This window comes from Bison bison, unplaced genomic scaffold (assembly GCF_000754665.1).
Source record: "Bison bison bison isolate TAMUID 2011002044 unplaced genomic scaffold, Bison_UMD1.0 scf7180017864048, whole genome shotgun sequence".
Classification (NCBI taxonomy): domain Eukaryota; kingdom Metazoa; phylum Chordata; class Mammalia; order Artiodactyla; family Bovidae; genus Bison; species Bison bison.
The window spans coordinates 5687590-5704955 of record NW_011494620.1 but is presented as its reverse complement, the minus strand read 5'-3'; the positions used below and the strand labels follow the sequence as shown (position 1 = coordinate 5704955).

At 45.1% G+C, this 17366-nt stretch overlaps 1 protein-coding gene across 1 annotated transcript in view; it reads right to left on the bottom strand.

Moving 5' to 3' along the window:
- The window catches only part of LOC104985522 (guanylate cyclase soluble subunit beta-2-like), a 61676-nt gene that overhangs the window by 26443 nt on the left and 17867 nt on the right, over positions 1 to 17366 (bottom strand). The window contains exons 4-7 of the mRNA XM_010835736.1: positions 7208 to 7368; positions 3162 to 3261; positions 1919 to 2115; positions 801 to 912 (exon numbers count right to left, since the gene is read on the bottom strand). Coding sequence (XP_010834038.1) covers positions 801 to 912; positions 1919 to 2115; positions 3162 to 3261; positions 7208 to 7368 — 570 coding nt within the window. The remainder of the gene's footprint in view (positions 1 to 800; positions 913 to 1918; positions 2116 to 3161; positions 3262 to 7207; positions 7369 to 17366) is intronic.

The window sequence follows — 17366 nt, the reverse complement described above, 5'->3', positions numbered from 1 at the left end:
CTTGTTATTGATACGTCAACATTCATCTGCCTCCTCTTCAACATAGTCACCAACGGGAGCTCAGTCGTCTCCCCTCCAGCAGCTTCCCCTGATTGCAGGGGAGACTGTGCCTCTGTGTCACCCCCAGCACAAGTGAAAGGGGCAAAGGAAGGCAAGTTAGAGCTAGTGTTTTGAAGCTATAATCCACGCCCACCAAATCCAAGCTCTGCAGAAATCAGTGACCATCCTCAGGATTCACGCTAGGTGGGTCTTCCACCAGCTTGTACCCTAACCCAAAGGATAGGATAACCTTCCGTATCTCTTTCCCATTGCTTCTCAGTAAAAGTCTTTTTTTTTTTCCTTCGAGTATAGTTGACTTAAAATGTTAGTTTCTGCTGTCACAAGGTGGGGTGAAAGTCGCTCAATCGTGTCCCACTCTTTGTGACCCCATGGACTGTAGCCCGCCAGGCTCCTCTGTCCAAGGAATTCTCCAGGCAAGAATACTGGAGTGGGTTGCCATTTCCTTCTCTAGGGGATCTTCCAGACCCAGGGATTAAACAGGTCTCCTGCATTGCGGGCAGATTCTTTCCCATCTGAGCCACCCTGCTGTACACCATAGTGAATCCGTTACACACATACATATATCCCCTCTCTTTTAGATTATTTCCTCTAAAATTCTTTCAATTGATTTAATAAACCAGATGAATCCAGGGTTGAAAAAGAAATCAGTGACATCCTGATGACAGAGGACTTGGCCCATTTGTGTGCAGGAAACAATTACCCTGGTCTCAGAGCTGAGGTCAGGAGAAGAGCCCACTCACCTTTTCCGAACATGACTATGTTCCTCACAACTTCCCAGCGGGACTTTTTCATGGCATGAATAGAGACACTCAAATATTTCTCTTTCATCCTAAGGAAAGCTGCCTCCGGGGTCTGCAGATAGCAGGGAGAGAAGCATACACCACTGGTCATGTGACTGGTCATGTGACAGGAGGTGCATGAGCCCCTTTGGCTAGGATGGGGCCAGAGGAACAATGGGGCCAATGCAAGGTCAACTTTAGCAAGGTTTCATAAGCCCCAAGGCTGTTATCCAATTAATCCTCATGCTGTTTCTCCACCAAAGGCACCATTATATAAGGCAGGGGATTATAAAATCTCAAGGGGGGTGGTGTTGGTGACAGGAAAATCACCTGGTGACTTCTCTTTCTGTGGGAGAAGATTCTGCAGTGAGCAAAGCAAGCTTTGAACACTCTGAGATGCAGACATTGTGTGCTCCAGGAATCACAGACTTCTCTATGAGCTCTGTGGACACAGAGAGCCACGCACCTGGTAGATATGGTACCTAAACTGGTAACAGTCACTCCACAAGCTGCAATCGAGGCAGCCAATCGCAGGCTTCTGAGTTCACTCCAGCCCCCAGTCTGGCCCCAACTGCAGAAATGGGCACTCAGGACTTGAAAGGTCAATCTGCATCATGGGAATTGCAAAATAAGCCACGAGCTCCAAATTTCAAGGCCTTTACGTTGATAGTTTTTTAACAGGCAAAAATGTTCCAGGCTAAGGTCCATTCCCAAAGACCCTCCCAATTTTTATTCAAATGACCTTAGCCCAGTGGTTCTCAACCAACCGTAACTTTGTTTCCCACTCCTTCCTGAGGATACTTGGCAGTGCCCAGAGACATTTTTGATTGCCACAACCTGGGTGGTGGGGGGAGCTGGGTGCCACTATCATCTAGTGAGTAGACCAAGAATGCTGCTAAACTCCCACAGGACTGCCCATCATAACGAAGAATTATCTGGTCCAGAATGTCAGCAGGGCTGAGACTGGAACACCCCGCACTAACTCCACTTTTAGAAGTGGAGTTCTTTGCATCGATTGTTCTGAGACTGGTCGCTCCCCAGAGAAACTGTGCTTTCTGAAAACACAGCACACCCAGTACCTCTTGGTCTCTCTGGCTGTCCTGACTGTCTTGTGATCCCTTTGGCTTTGCCCTTCTCATCTGTCCGTGGGACTTTTGCACAATCAGAAACACTACGTGCTCCTTCTTCCCCATCCTCTCCTCCTCCTGATTCACGTCAAGGATGTCCATGGTCGCGTCAGTGTCGAAGAAGTCCTTGGCCACAGCTTCAATGATCCCTGCAGCAGAAGGGCAGGTGAGGGATGGCAGAAGGCAAAATCTTAAAGCAAATCAAGTTATACAACTTTTGATAAATATTCCCGAGTCCACCAAGCTTAGGCCCTGTGTCAAAGCAGGCAGCACATGACAGATTAATAAACTAAAAATAATAACTTAAAGGTGGCGATTTCTATAACTAGGTACTAAATATATTCCCACCACTCTAATTTCTAGTTTGGCATCTATTCATTGGTTTGTTTTTTCCAGGAAGGCATGCAACTCATTAAATAAACTAGAGAAAATGTAAGAAAAAGTCAACTATAAAAGTATTAACGATCATGTTTTTTAAAGTGTTCCTCTGGGAATCTATCCCAGGGTTTTAATATAAAACATCAGAAAAGCATGCATGAAGATGTTCATTTCAGCACTGTTTGCAATAGCAAAAGAGTAGAATCCACTGAAAATTCAACAATAGGTGACTATTAATTATGATATAGAATATGATTCAGCCATTGAAGACGTGGCTTTAAAGACTCTGTGAGGAGCTTCCCTGGAGGTCCCAGTGGTTAAGACTTTCCCTTCCAATGCAGGGGGTGTGGGTTTGATCACTGGTCTGGGAGCTAAGATGCCTCTTGGCCAAAAAACCAAAACATAAAACAGGAGCAATATTGTAACAAATTCAATAAAGACTTTAAAAATGATCCACAGCAAAAAAAAAAATCTTGAAAAACAATAAAGACTGAAAATTTGAAAGGATCCCTTTTCTATAATACTGACTATAACAAAAGGATACAAAATAATATGCACAGTTATCACAATTATGTGAAAACTCCCATGATGAAAATGCTGAAACGAAAATCATCCCTTCATCTGGTACTTGCAAACTTATTTTAAGGCTCAACTTTGGGAGTTATGGTCACGATAGCAAAAAGTCAGGCTACGAAAGAGATGGGACTTGAACTTCCTACCCACAGCCGACTCTTACTCATCCTGGGGAATCTATGGGGAAAGACATCCTTACTCCATAGACCTCACAGCTCTGGGTCTGGTTAAGCCACCGCCATACCTGGTACAATGTGGCACAGACCGCTTCTATCAGAGTAGTAATGGAGAAGCATCTTCCCCTCTGCCCCTCTCTCCACACGAAAGGATGGTGCATTCATCTCCTGTTTAAAAGACACAGCACATTTTTCCCGGTGGATACAGGTTATCTAAACTATGGTCTTAAGACTTTGTGAAGCAACAGTACCTACTTATCATGTCACATAGAACTGTATCCCCAAACCCCTTCCAATCACATCCAGTGGAGAGTGGCCTAGGTCCCTACAGGTCCTTAGAACAGTCAGGGAGGAACTTTCTACATCTCTAGGATAGGCTCGGGTCTTTGACCCTTATCTAGCAGGAAGAAGCTCCATAAGAAAAGACCTCCATCCCCATACCCCTTAAGAACAAGGGTATAGAGTCTCTCCAGGGGAATGAGACAGGCTGGGACCCTTTGCTCCCGTTGCTACAATGCTTACACCTATACACACCACTTCTCGAGCAACAAAATACAAAGAAATTGTATGGGGTTAAAAATAACCATGTGCATGCAAGCGGTTGGGGCAAATTCTGGACAAAAGATACAGAGACCAGAAATCCCCTACTGCCACTTCTGAAGAGCCAGGAGCAAAAACTGGGTGTCAGGAGCAAAAGCAGGGTCCTGAGCATGCCTCTGCACTCAACACCACCAGAGGGGTGGGCAAAATGCCTAAGCCAGCCCCCCCAGCTCGACCCCTGGACACACACCCTACCCTCACCCCATATGAGGAACAAGCTTTGCTCTCTTTGGGGAGTAGGCATGCAAGGGAACCTGTTATTTGCTCTTGCTCCCCACTGCTTCAGTGTTAATAAGCTCAGTCGTGTCTGACTCTGGGAGATCCTATGGACTGTAGCCCGCCAGGCTCCTCTGTCCCTGGGATTCTCCAGACAAGAATACTGGAGTGAGTTGCCGTGCCCTCCTCCCCTGCTGCAGTAGCGGCTCCAATAAAGCCTTGCCCACCCCAGAAAAAAAACACCCACGATTTTTCAGCCCCTTAAAGTCGGGAATTTTATATTATACCTAATCACCTAACCAACTCTATATGCAAGTATTATTGCTGCTGTTGTTTAATCACTAAGTCATGCACAACTCTTTTGTGACCCCCTGGACTGTAGCCTGCCAGGCTCCTCTGTCTGTGGGATTCTCCAGGCCAGAATACTGGAGTGGGTTGCCTCTTCCTTCTCCAGGGGATCTTCCCGACCCAGGGTTTGAAGCCATGTCTCCTGCATTGGCAGAAGGATTCTTTACCACTGAGGGACCAGGGAAGCCAAGTGTAAAGAGGAGGAAATTGAGGCTCAGGGAGGTTAAGGCCAGATTCACTGTAGAACATTCTTGACCCCCAAATGCGTCTTTCCACCATGCCATGCTGCTTCTATCCATACTCCAAGGCGTGCTTGGCCTGTGACCAAGTGACCATGAGAATCTTCAGTCTGAATGATCAGGAGCTTGGAGGAATTGGCAAGTGGATAAAGTTCATCTCTTGCTCTGGAAACATAAGGCCATCTGTGCTGCAGTGTTGCACATCTGAAAAATCAAGGCTACATCTGAAGAGACCATCTTGCTCTGGGAATAAATGTTGACATCCAAGTATGTACCATCTCATGATAGATGGTGCCAGGATGTCAGGATAATCCCTAAGGATGTGTGAAAATTTGGGTGTTTTTTGGGGGGGCGGGGATGTCTAGGGGAATCCCTGAGAGAAGCTCTTTTCTTGCTCGCTTGGGTAGTAAGCAGCTCAGTACCCAGGTTCACAGCTTTTGGCCTTAGTGAGGGAAGAGATTAAGGAAGTGGGTTCCTTCTGAGATTTTTGCTCTCTTCCACAGTGGTGGTGGTAGTGGAGGGTGGGAGTGAGAGAGTCAGAAGGAGGTAAAGAGGGGATGCTGGTTAAAATGAGGGTTTTCCCCTGAATATCTATCTTTCCAAAAGCATATACGTAGAGTATGGATGGGCATGCTTACATTTGAGTAATCTGAAGAAGATTGGAGGCAGTGCAATGTAAAAAAATGATAAAACAGGAAAAAGTTACTTTAAAAAATTATATCCAAATCCTACCTAGTGAGAAATAACAATAATAATAGAATACAAAAGGGCTGAAATGAAACACAAGCTTTTTCTAGCATTTCTACCCTCACTTTGCACCCAAGCCTCAGGTACTTCCTAGACACAGTTCTTGAAGCTGGTGTTTTAATCCTTCCGGTCATGTCTCCAACTCTCCAAATATTAAGATTGTGCTTTTATATTTTACTTGAAATGTGGTTTTATAAAAGTGGAGAATCAGGGCAATGGGAAAATACTGAGAAGCCAACCAGAACATGGTTTTTGGAGACAGACACACCTGGGGATGCGTCCTGACTCAGCCCCCACAACCTGGGTGATTTGGGACAGTTACTTTGCCTTTCTGGACCTCAGTTTTTTCATCTGTATAATGGGAAAAATAAGAGGACCTAATCTTTGGCCACATCATGCGAAGAGTTGACTCATTGGAAAAGACTCTGATGCTGGGAGAGATTGGGGGCAGGAGGAGAAGGGGATGGCAGAGGATGAGATGGCTGGATGGCATCACTGACTCGATGGACATGAGTCTGGGTGAACTCCAGGAGTTGGTGATGGACAGGGAGGCCTGGCGTGCTGCGATTCATGGGGTCGCAAAGAGTCGGACGCGACTGAGCGACTAAACTGAACTGAATCTTAGGGGTAAGAGGATAATTCAATGTTTATACACTACTTAGCCCAACATCTGTCTCATAATTGGCTCTCAAATGAAAGTCAACTAAAAAATAACAAGATTAATGGCACCGTTAAAACCAAAAATATAAACCTCAAGATTCTACCAAATTACTAGAGATAGACATAAAGAAAAAGTCAGCTTTATCTTTTTGTGTTTTTGCCTAAAGAGATAATCTATAATCTTTTCCCTGGAAATCTATCAGACACCATTGCATACATTTTATTTCAGCTCATATAACATTTATATATTTCATTTATCTCATTATGTGCAAAATGTCCTCACTGACACCAGAGAAGTTCTAGTCTATTGCTTCTCGCATTATTGTTTAGTCGCTAAGTCATGTCTGACTCTTTTGCGACCCCATGGACTAGCCCAGCAGGCTCCTCTGTCCATGGGATTTCTCAGACAGAATGTTGGAATGACTTGCCATTTCCTTCTCCAGGGGATCTTCTCGACCTGGGGATCAAACCCTCATCTCCTGCACTGCAGGTGGATTCTGTACCACCGAGCCACCTGGGAACTCCCTCAAGAGTAGTCTGAGCATTCAATATAGAAATGGTGAAGAAAAAGCTTAGCAAACTGCAAAGGGCCCTAAAAACAAATATCAACTCTTTGTATATAAAATAATAAGCTACTATTATGACATATGCAAATGCCACTTTGCTTCTTTAATACATTATTTTCTTTTTTAAAAAAAGGAAAAGTGAGCCTGGCCATTTAAATTTCCACCGATGCCTACAAACAGGAAAACCAGGAACTGAACTCCAGCAGGACAGATCCCAGTAGGGAAATCAGTTTAGCACCTCAGGCAGTCATGCCATGGGTTAATCAGAGTTGGGTGGTATCCGATTCCGGCTCTTGGCCCTGTTAAGACATTGCATCTAATACATGAATAAATGAATCTGGCTGCACAAGTTATTTATCAGCTCCTTCCAGGCCAGGAAACCTGAGAAGAGATTTTGCAAATCCCCTGAAACCTGACTGGTTCCCAGTCTTTGTTCCCGTTGTGATCAATCTTTAAATCTTCTGGACTTAATGTCAAACCCCCAGCAGCTACCAGCACAAAGTCGACCTCTCCAGCTTGCCCTTCTTTGCTCACTGCAGCCAGTTTATAAAAGTAGCCAACAAGTTTTCATTTTCCATCTGTCCCCCCAGAAAACTCAACCCACTGATGCCATGTACCAAGGATTCCACAAGCCCCTGGCAACTGCAGCCTCTTAGGGGAGGTGGCGAGATGACCCAGGACTGCTAGAAGTACCTGCTTCCTCTCAGGGCCACTGAGCTCTGACCCAGATGGGCTTACCTGATAGGAGTGCGCCAGGTAGCTGTGGAGGGCATCTAGGTTTTCAATAAACTCTGTGAGGTTTCCTCCCAGTGTCCGTAACATTCGGTCATAGCCAGACATTTTGCAGAATTTAAAGAAGTATTCCCCAAAGAGTTTCAGAATGGCTTCCATGGAGACCCCTGTGGAACCCAAAATACAAGCCCCGGCCAGGTGAAATACTAAATTGCACGCGTGTCTTTTCCAAAGGTGATGAGCCCCTGGGAAGAGAACTTTTGAAAAGTTCATGGACACATGTGGAATTGTTCCTTCCTCTTTCCTCCTTCCACCCCTCCTTTCCTGCTATTAATAAATCTAGCTTGTTCAAGGTGAGAAAAAAACAGCTGTGTGTGGGCCCCCTAGGCTGAAGCTCTGAGCAGGTGCATCCTGTCACCTGCTGGGAAAACAACCCCAGAGGCCTCCCCATCCTGAGGACCTCTGTCAGGAGGGCTGGGCTGTTTGCAAGTTGGGTCTTAAAGTGGTAGTGTGCTTGGGGCTGGTGCACTGGGATGACCCAGAGGGAGGGGATGGGGAGGGAGGTGGGAGCGGGGCTCAGGATGGGGAACACATGTACACCTGTGGCGGATTCAAGTCAATGTATGGCAAAACCACTACAATATTGTAAAGTAGTTAGCCTCCAATTAAAATAAATAAATCTATATATTTTTTTAAAAGTTAAAAAAAAAAAGTGGCAGTGGCAGCCTTGGACAGAAACACTGTCTGCTTGGCTCTCAGGTTCTATAAAGGTACAAAAATCCATGAAGTTGCTGTTCCAGACACTGGTTATTTTGTTTCAGGCCATCCCACTCTGTTCATAGGAAAAGACCTCTGACTGTTTCTTGAGCAAGCATCTAGGGTTTGGGTGTGGTCTTTCCCATCCCTGCTGAGCTTGGAGCTTTCTCTAGGATTGTAGTTGAGAATGCTTGTCAAGCAGAAGACAAAGGTCACTTTTCAAAACCAACCCCTGCGTTGTGTAGTTAAACAGTTTCCCTTCAGTGAATTTAGGATTCCCCGAGTTTTCTAAGTCATGGGACATCAGCAATATGTAGGAAATGACAAGAAAATGTAAGAAACAACTAAACACAAGTTGTAGATGCCTTAGCGTATTTTTTGACAGTGTATAGGAGAGTCTAAAACATGCTTAGTATTCTGTCTTCTGTGTAGCAAATAAGGGGCAATAAGGAAATACGCATCTATCTGCTTATTTGTGCAAAGATAAACACCAGAAACTACTGAGATTGGTTCCCTATAGCTGCTGCTGCTGCTGCTAAGTCGCTTCAGTCGTGTCCGACTCTGTGTGACCCCATAGACGGAAGCCCACCAGGCTCCCCCGTCCCTGGGATTCTCCAGGCAAGAACACTGGAGTGGGTTGCCATTTCCTTCTCCAATGCATGAAAGTGAAAAGTGAAAGGGAGGTCGCTCAGTCATGTCCGACCCTCCGCAACCCCATGGACTGCAGCCCTCCAGGCTCCTCCATCCCCAAACTTTTAGGCACCAGGGACCAGTTTCATAGAAGACAATGTTTCTGCAGACCAGGAAGGAGGGGGATGATTTCAGGTTTGTTCAAGCACATTTGAAAAGACCCTGATGCTGGGAAAGATTGAAGGCAGGAGGAGAAGGGGAAAACAGAGGATGAGATGGTGGATGGCATCACCAACTCGATGGACATGGGTTTGGGTGGACTCTGGGAGTTGGTGAGGGACAGGGAAGCCTGGCTTGCTCCGGTTCATGGGGTCGCAAAGAGTCGGACATGGCTGAGTGACTGAACTGAACTAGCACATTTATTGTGCACTTTGTTTCTATTACTATGACATCAGCTCCACCTCAGGTCATCCGGGATTAGACCCCAGAGGCTGGGGATCCCTGACTTACAGGGTGCTGGGAATGGGTGGAAATAGAACCGTTGAGTGTGCGTGCATAGGGAGGGGCACTTCTCTGAGCACAATTTGTGCACAGTTCTGGTTTGGGGCATCATGTTAATGATTCTTACACTTGGAGAAATAAATAAGGATAGAGGAAACTCTAAGTTGGAATACAAACAGAAACAAATGAACAAAACAGCATTTCAACAGAATAGTTCTGAAGAACCTAATAACCCAGGGGGCAACCAAATAGCCCCGGCAGCAAAAAAATATTGAACTCTGAACATAGGATTTCGACTCTGTCCTTTAGGTTAAAGACAAAACGAACTTTAAATAAATATTTGACTATAGTGAGTAGGCTTCTTTCCCACAGCAATGTGAGTCGGCAAATCTGAAATGACTTTCTGAACGCCCAAGGATTAAACCTATAAGTAAATATGTGGGAAATGATGGGAACCAGGTTTCTCTTTCTACGAGAAAGAAGAGTAGAAGGAAGCCTGTGGTGTAGATCAGGAAAGCTACCTAAGAAGACCACAGAACCCATCCCAGCTTCAGATAGATATAGATAGAGAATTTGAGCATTAGAATAACAAAAATATAAGATTATAGCCTATTAAAAAAAATAAGAGTAAAGAGTTCACACTGGTATAGATAGGGAAAATTCTTCCTGATAGTAGAAATTCAACTAATTAATTAAAAGGAATGATATGCTTAGAAAAAAAAATCACCATTTGACGGCATTATAAGGATTGATTCAAATAAGAATCACCAGTGAATACTAAAATTAGGGAAGGGAGAGTTTAAGAAGCAACAAGATATAGACATAGTCTGAAAGTATCTCTCACAAGATACTAATTTCAAAGGGGGAAAAATAATCACTTTACAGCGGAGAAACGTGGCAGATTCCATGTAAACCAAGCAATCAAATTAGCACCACTAAGGGGACAAATAGGCATAAGATGTCTCCTGTGATGAACTGGGAAGGCCAAAGCATAACCCTCTGGTCTTCCTGCCAAGAAAGTGTAGCCTGAACTGAATCACAACAAGACAGCAGATAATCCTGAGCTGAGGGGCATGCTACAACATAGCTGGCCAAGGGGACTTCCCTGGCAGTCCTGTGGTTAAGATCTTGCCTTCCAGTGCAGGTGTGCCGGTTCAATCCCCGGTCAGGGAACTAACTCCCGCATGCCTCGTGGCCAAAAACAGAACAAAAAAAAACTCAAAAAACAGAAGCAATATTGTAACAAAATCAAAAAAGACTTTTAAAAAAACGGTCTACATAAAAAAAAAAAATTAAAAAAAATAGCTGACTAGAACTTTCTGAAGATGTCAACGTTATAAAACACAAAGACTCAGGGACTGTTCCAAACTACAAAAGTCACAGAAATGTGACAACCAACTTGATCCAGGGTGTTCTTTTGTCCTACAGGACATTACTGGGAAAGCTGAGAAAATCTCAATCAAGTCTGTAGTTTAGACAATAGCACCATAGCAGCATTCATTTCCTGAACTGAACTGGTTACATAAGAGCACTTTTGGAGTAAAGAGACATCATTTTCTTAACATACCAACGATTCAGGAAAAAAATATAGATATAGAGAGAAGGATAGAGCCAACGTGGTAAAATGTTAACATTTTGGGAATATGGATGAAGAGCGTACGGCAATTCTTTGTACTATTCTTACAATCCTTCTGTGAGTTTGAAATCACGTCAAAGTAAAAAGGTTTCACTGATTGTCCTGAAAAAACCTTAGGAAATCTAACATCAGAAGACCACAGTTCTCCACCACCAGCTGAGGTACAGCTGGCTCCCGGGTCTCTGGAACATTCAGAATTTTGCTAGGTAGAATCAGGGCATTATGATTATGCCTTAAAATGCCTTTATCTTGTTAGAGATTCATACTGAAATATTTACGGGTACAATTATGGGAAACCTGAGATTTGCTTGAAGATTTTCCAGCAAAAACAAAACCAGAAATAAAGGTGGAAGAATCACAGAGAAGAAACGAGATTGGCAAAACATGAATACTGATTGAAGCTGGGTGAAGGGGATGTGGGCTTCGGTGTGCAAGTCTCTTGATTTGTGTGTGTGGATATGAAAAATTCTATTAAAAAGTGTTTTGTTTTGCTTTTTTTTAAATAGAAGGGTTCTTTGATGGCAGGAAAATAACAGTCACTGAGTGTCTGTGCTTGGCTTCCCAGGAGAGAGAGAGCTGTAGGGCCTTCTGGGAAGCTTTTCAGTTGGAATGATGTATAAGCTCAAACTTTCTGACTTAACGAGCTTGGCTCTTCGGCATCACCAGGAAATGTTTACTGCTTGCTGGGCGACAGCTCAAGGGACTGGAAAGAGCAGAGGTAGCTGAGCAGGGCGGGTGGTGGGAGGGGACACCTGCTAAGGCCCAGCGGGGCCCCAGAGTCGCTGCCACCCGCCCTGGGCCTTCTCTGGCAAAGGGCCCTCTCCAGGCTGCCCTGCCCACAGCCTCTGCCCGCCTCCTGTCACCCAGAAACAAGTGACAAGAGCTGCTCCTCATGGGGACCCACCCGAGGCACCCAGAAAAGCACGTGCTCTTCCACAAGACGGGAGGGACGGCCACGCATTTTTGAGATTTTTCCTTTGAAAACGGGTCTTTCCCCCTCAAAGCTTGGGTATCCAAAGGAATCAGCTTCAGATACCTGGAAAGAACCATTCTTTTAGAGCACCCTTCTTCTCAACAATATTACTCCAACCAGGCATGAGATGACAGATGGGGAAATCTTCTGTGAGGAGGCAGAGGCCTTTAAGAAAGGGAGAAGGGGACTGCCCTGCTGGTCCAGGTGGTTATGACTCCAACGGGTGGGGCACAGGTTTCCATCCCTGGTGGGGGGACTAAGATCTCACATGCCACAAACCAAAAAATAGAAGGCAAAAAAGAAACAAAGGAACAGCTCTCCATGTTGGTACCATAGGTTATAAGGAGGAAAAGTGAAAGTGTTAGTCACTCAGTCGTGTCCCACTCTTGGCGACCCCGTGGACTGTAGCCCACCAGGCTCCTCTGTCCATGGGGATTCTCCAGGCAACAATAGTGGAGTGGGTTGCCATGCCCTCCTCCAGGAGATCTTCCCAACCCAGAGATCAAACCCTAGTCTCCTGCTTTCAGGCAGATCCTTTACTGTCTGAGCCACCAGGGAAGCTCCACAAGGAGGAAACAGATTCTCAGTTGGGGGGGTTGATTCCTGGTATAGCAATATGTTTATCAGGTAGTAGGAAAAAAAAAAAAAGAACTGGGAAATGGATGCAGGCAGCTCCGGTGGGAGACCATCTACAGCCAAGGTGCCGCGTCGCTCACACCTGGTGTGAGCTGCCTGCTTCCTGGTGAGCTTTGGAGCAGAGAAGTCTGCCCAGCAAGGGGTCCACTGGTTGGGCTCAGGAGGGAGGCGCCTGCTTTGCTGAGTGGAGGGCACTTGGCTCACATGATCGAACTTCATCTTTCGGATAACCACCCGATGTAGGTGCTGTAGGTGCCAGCAATGTTTACCGACGAGGAATTTGCCCCTTGTTACCCTGTTAGGGATGATGCAGCCAGGGAGCGCACCCAGGGCTGACCAGTTCCAAAGACCTTGCCAGGAACGCGCCTGGTGGTCCAGCGGTTAAGACTTGGCGCTCTCAATGCAGGAGCCCGGGTTCCATCCCGGGTCAGGGAACTAGATCCCACATGTCACAACTGAGACCCAGCACAACCAAATAAATAAAAATAGATATTGTTAAAAAAAAAAAAAAAAGCAAGCGATCTCGTGCCCACCCTGTCCACTGCTCCTCCCGCCCATGGGCTGCAGTGCTGGCCTGGGCGTCAGGACACCTGAGTTGTATCTGCATTTTTGGTTGGTTGCAGGATCTGGGCTGTTTATTCCACCTGAGAGAGTCACAGTAAAGATCAAATGATAAGGCCTGATTTCAGGACCTTGTAAAATGTTATGTTGTTCCTCTTTTTAAAGAGCTAGGTGCAGAGAAGGCTTGCTGGCACTTGCTGATGGCTAACTGTTGAAATGCGTTTTACTGCTGGTTTCTTAGCGGGCGAAGTCTAGACGGGCACAGCTGTGCCAAATGGCTGTGGTGTGTTGTTTTGAATTTTGTCACTTCAGATCACTAATAACCCACTTACACGCTAAGTAGGCGCTTATTCATACACAGAGCAATTCTTATGCAAGGCTCAACCTGCCATCTGGTGCCTCCCTGAATTATGCTAATTAGAAAGCGCAGAGCTATGCAGTGGCAGAGTGGCCTGGAAAAGTCCCAACAATTGCTTAAAGGTAGAGAAATGGCATTCTGGAGCCCGTGTGGAAGGCAAAGTACTAACTAGCACTTCGTAACCGAGCATGCGCTTATCCTTTGTCTAAGGAAAGAGTTTGTCTCCATTGACCAGTGTCTTTTGTTAAACAATGAAATGCCCTTCCTGCAGACTTCTCTCCTCCATCAGGGCCTTACTCTCTCTGATTTATGGAAGATAGACAGACAGACAGACAGCCAAGACATTCACCCAGATCTATCTGATTCCAAAGGCTTTTCTAAAGACCTAGTACCCACCCAATAGGTGGGTACTATTTATATATACCTATGGTGGGTGTGTGCATGCACATTCAGTCATGTCTGACTCCTTGTGACCCCATGAGCTCCTCTGTCAATGGAATTTTCCAGGCAAGAATACTGGAGGGGGTTGCCATTTCCTTCACCAGGGGATCTAACCCGTGTCTCTTGCATCTCCTGCACTGGCAGGCAGGTTCTTTACCAGCTGACCCACCGGAAGCCCCAATATCTGAATCTATATTGGTATATTGATAGCTATACCGATACTGTACAGGAGACAGGAATCAAGACCATCCCCAAGATAAAGAAATGCAAAAAAGCAAAATGGATGTCTGAGGAGGCCTTACAAATAGCTGTGAAAAGAAGGGAAGCGAAAAGCAAAGGAGAAAAGGAAAGATATACCCATGTGAATGCAGAGTTTCAAAGAATAGCAAGGAGAGATAAGAAAGCCTTCCTCAGCAATCAGTGCAAAGAAATAGAGGAAAACAACAGAATGGGAAAGACTAGAGATCTCTTCAAGAAAATGAGAGATACCAAGGGAACATTTCATGCAAAGATGGGCTCAATAAAGGACAGAAATGGTATGGACCTAACAGAAGCAGAAGATATTAAGAAGAGGTGGCAAGAATACACAGAAGAACTGTACAAAAAAGATCTTCACAACCCAGATAATCACAATGGCGTGATCACTCACACTCACCTAGAGCCAGACATCCTGGAATGTGAAGTCAAGTGGGCCTTAGAAAGCATCACTACAAACAAAGCTAGTGGAGGTGATGGAATTCCAGTTGAGCTATTTCAAATCCTGAAAGATGATGCTGTGAAAGTGCTGCACTCAATATGCCAGTAATTTTGGGAAACTAACCAGTGGCCACAGGACTGGAAAAGGTCAGTTTTCATTCCAAACCCAAAGAAAGGCAATGCCAAAGAATGCTCAAACTACCACACAATTGCACTCATCTCACACACTTTACTAAAGTAATGGTCAAAATTCTCCAAGCTAGGCTTCAGCAATACGTGAACCGTGAACTTCCAGATGTTCAAGCTGGTTTTAGAAAAGGCAGAGGAACCAGAGATCAAATTGCCAACATCCGCTGGATCATGGAAAAAGCAAGAGAGTTCCAGAAAAACATCTATTTCTGCTTTATTGACTATGCCAAAGCTTTTGTGTTGATCACAATAAACTGTAGAAAATTCTGAAAGAGATGGGAATACCAGACCACCTGACCTGCCTCATGAAAAACCTGTATGCAGGTCAGGAAGCAACAGTTAGAACTGGACATGGAACAACAGACTGGTTCCAAATAGGAAAAGGAGTACGTCAAGGCTGTATATTGTCACTCTGCTTATTTAACTTATATGCAGAGTAAATCATGAGAAATACTAGGCTGGAGGAAGCACAAGCTGGAATCAAGATTGCCAGGAGAAATATCAGTAACCTCAGATATGCAGATGACACCACCCTTATGGCAGAAAGTGAAGAAGAACTAAAGAGCCTCTTGATGAAAGTGAAAGAGGAGAGTGAAAAAGTTGGCTTAAAGCTCAACATTCAGAAAATTAAGATCATGTCATCCGGTCCCATCACTTCATGGCAAATATGTGGGGAAACAGTGGGAACAGTGGCTGACTTTATTTTGGGGGGCTCCAAAATCACTGCAGATGGTGATTGCAGCCATGAAATTAAAAAACGCTTACTCCTGGGAAGGAAAGTTATGACCAACCTAGACAGCATATTAAAAAGCAGAGACATTACTTTGCCAACAAAGGTCCATCTAGTCAAGGCTATGGTTTTTCCAGTAGTTGTGTATGGATGTGAGAGTTGGACTACAAAGAAAGCTGAGCACCAAAGAATTGATGCTTTTGAACTGTGGTTTTGGAGAAGACTCTTAAGAGTCCCTTGGACTACAAGGAGATCCAACCAGTCCATCCCAAAGGAGATCAGTCCTGGAATTTCTTTGGAAGGAATGGTGCTAAAGCTGAAACTCCAGTACTTTGGCCACCTCATGCCAAGAGTTGACTCATTGGAAAAGACTGATGCTGGGAAAGATTGAAGGCAGGAGGAGAAGGGGACGACAGAGGATGAGATGGTTGGATGGCATCCAACTCGATGGACAGGGGTTTGGGTGAACTCCAGGAGTTGGTGATGGACAGGGAGGCCTGGTGTGCTGCGTTTCATGGGGTCGCAAAGAGTCGGACACAACTGAACAACTAAACTGAGAACTGGAACAGATATATATATATATATATATATATATATATACCTATAGATCAATAAATAGACGTGAAGAGATAGAAGCCACACGGTCTGTGCTTCCCAGGGTCATCCTGATTCCAAGTCTCACGCATATGCTTACTCAATTTTGAATCCCAACCTTTTATATGAAAAATGCACTCACCATACCTATACACCCTTTCAGGGATAGGCTGACAGATGTTACTGTGATAAAGAAGAGGAAAATACCCTTCTGATTTTCAAAGCTAGATGGAGAGAAATCACAGCGCTAGACTTTGGCCTTTGGTAGGAAGGCAACGTGAGTCAGCCTACACGTTGGTCTATACACTTGTTGCTGCCTCTAAACGCCTTGGCTGGTTTGGAAGTGTGAGTGCACTGGGGCAGGCCTGTGATGGGATCTCTCTGCTAAAAGTACTGCTACACCACAGTGGCATCCACAACCATACACAGTCACCAAAACAGCCTGGGTGTGATGTTAGAGGTATGCAGTAGTTCTTTCTGGACACATAAATACTAATTAGAATTCCTGTACTGGTCTGCTAGGACTGCCTAAGCAACGTACTGTAGCTGTTTTAGAGCTGCACAGACATTTATTTTTCTCAGTTCTGGAGGTTAGAAATTCAAAATCAAGGTGCCAGTATGGCAGGTCCTAGTGAGAGCTCTCCTCCTGGCTTATCCCTCTCTACATTATGTGTGTGTGTGGTGGGGAAAGACAGAGACAGACAGACAGGCAAGAGACAGAAAACAAGCTCTTCAGTGTCTCTTCCTATCAGGGCATTAATCCCATCGTAAGGATCCCACCCTCATAACCTCATCTAAATTATCTCCCCAGAGGCCCCCTCTCCAAGTCCATCACATGGGGGTTTGGATTTCAACATAGGAACTTGAGAGTGGACACAATTCAGTCCACAGAAGTTCTCAATTTAAAAGAGATTTTCAAAATCTTGAAAAATAGCTGTTTCTTACAGCTCCACTCTCCAGATCATGAGATGACCAAACTTTTCCTGGAAAGGGCAAAGAGTCAATAGTTTCTGTTTCGCAGGTCATGTGGTCTGTGGGGTAGTACGTGTTTGAATAAGAGGGGATCTACCTGTGAGCTTTGATATTTAACATCGTAAGTAAAAGTGAAGGTTGCTCAGTCATGTCTGACTCTTTGCAACCCCATGGACTATATAGTCCATGGAATTCTCCAGGCCAGAATCCTGGAGTGGGTAGCCTTTCCCTTGTCCAGGGGATCTTCCCAACCCAGGGATTGAACCCAGGTCTCCCACATTGCAGGTGGATTCTTTACCAGCTGAACCACAAGGCAAGCCCAAGAATACTGGAGTGGGTAGCCTATCTCTTCTACATCTCTACATCTTCTCTAACATCATAAACACATATGTAAAAGACCTAAGAACTCATGGTTAAGGAGATAACCCCCCCAGCCCCCGCCCCAGATCTCTTGGGCAGGTGTGCTAAACAAGAAGACGTTGAGGCGGTACC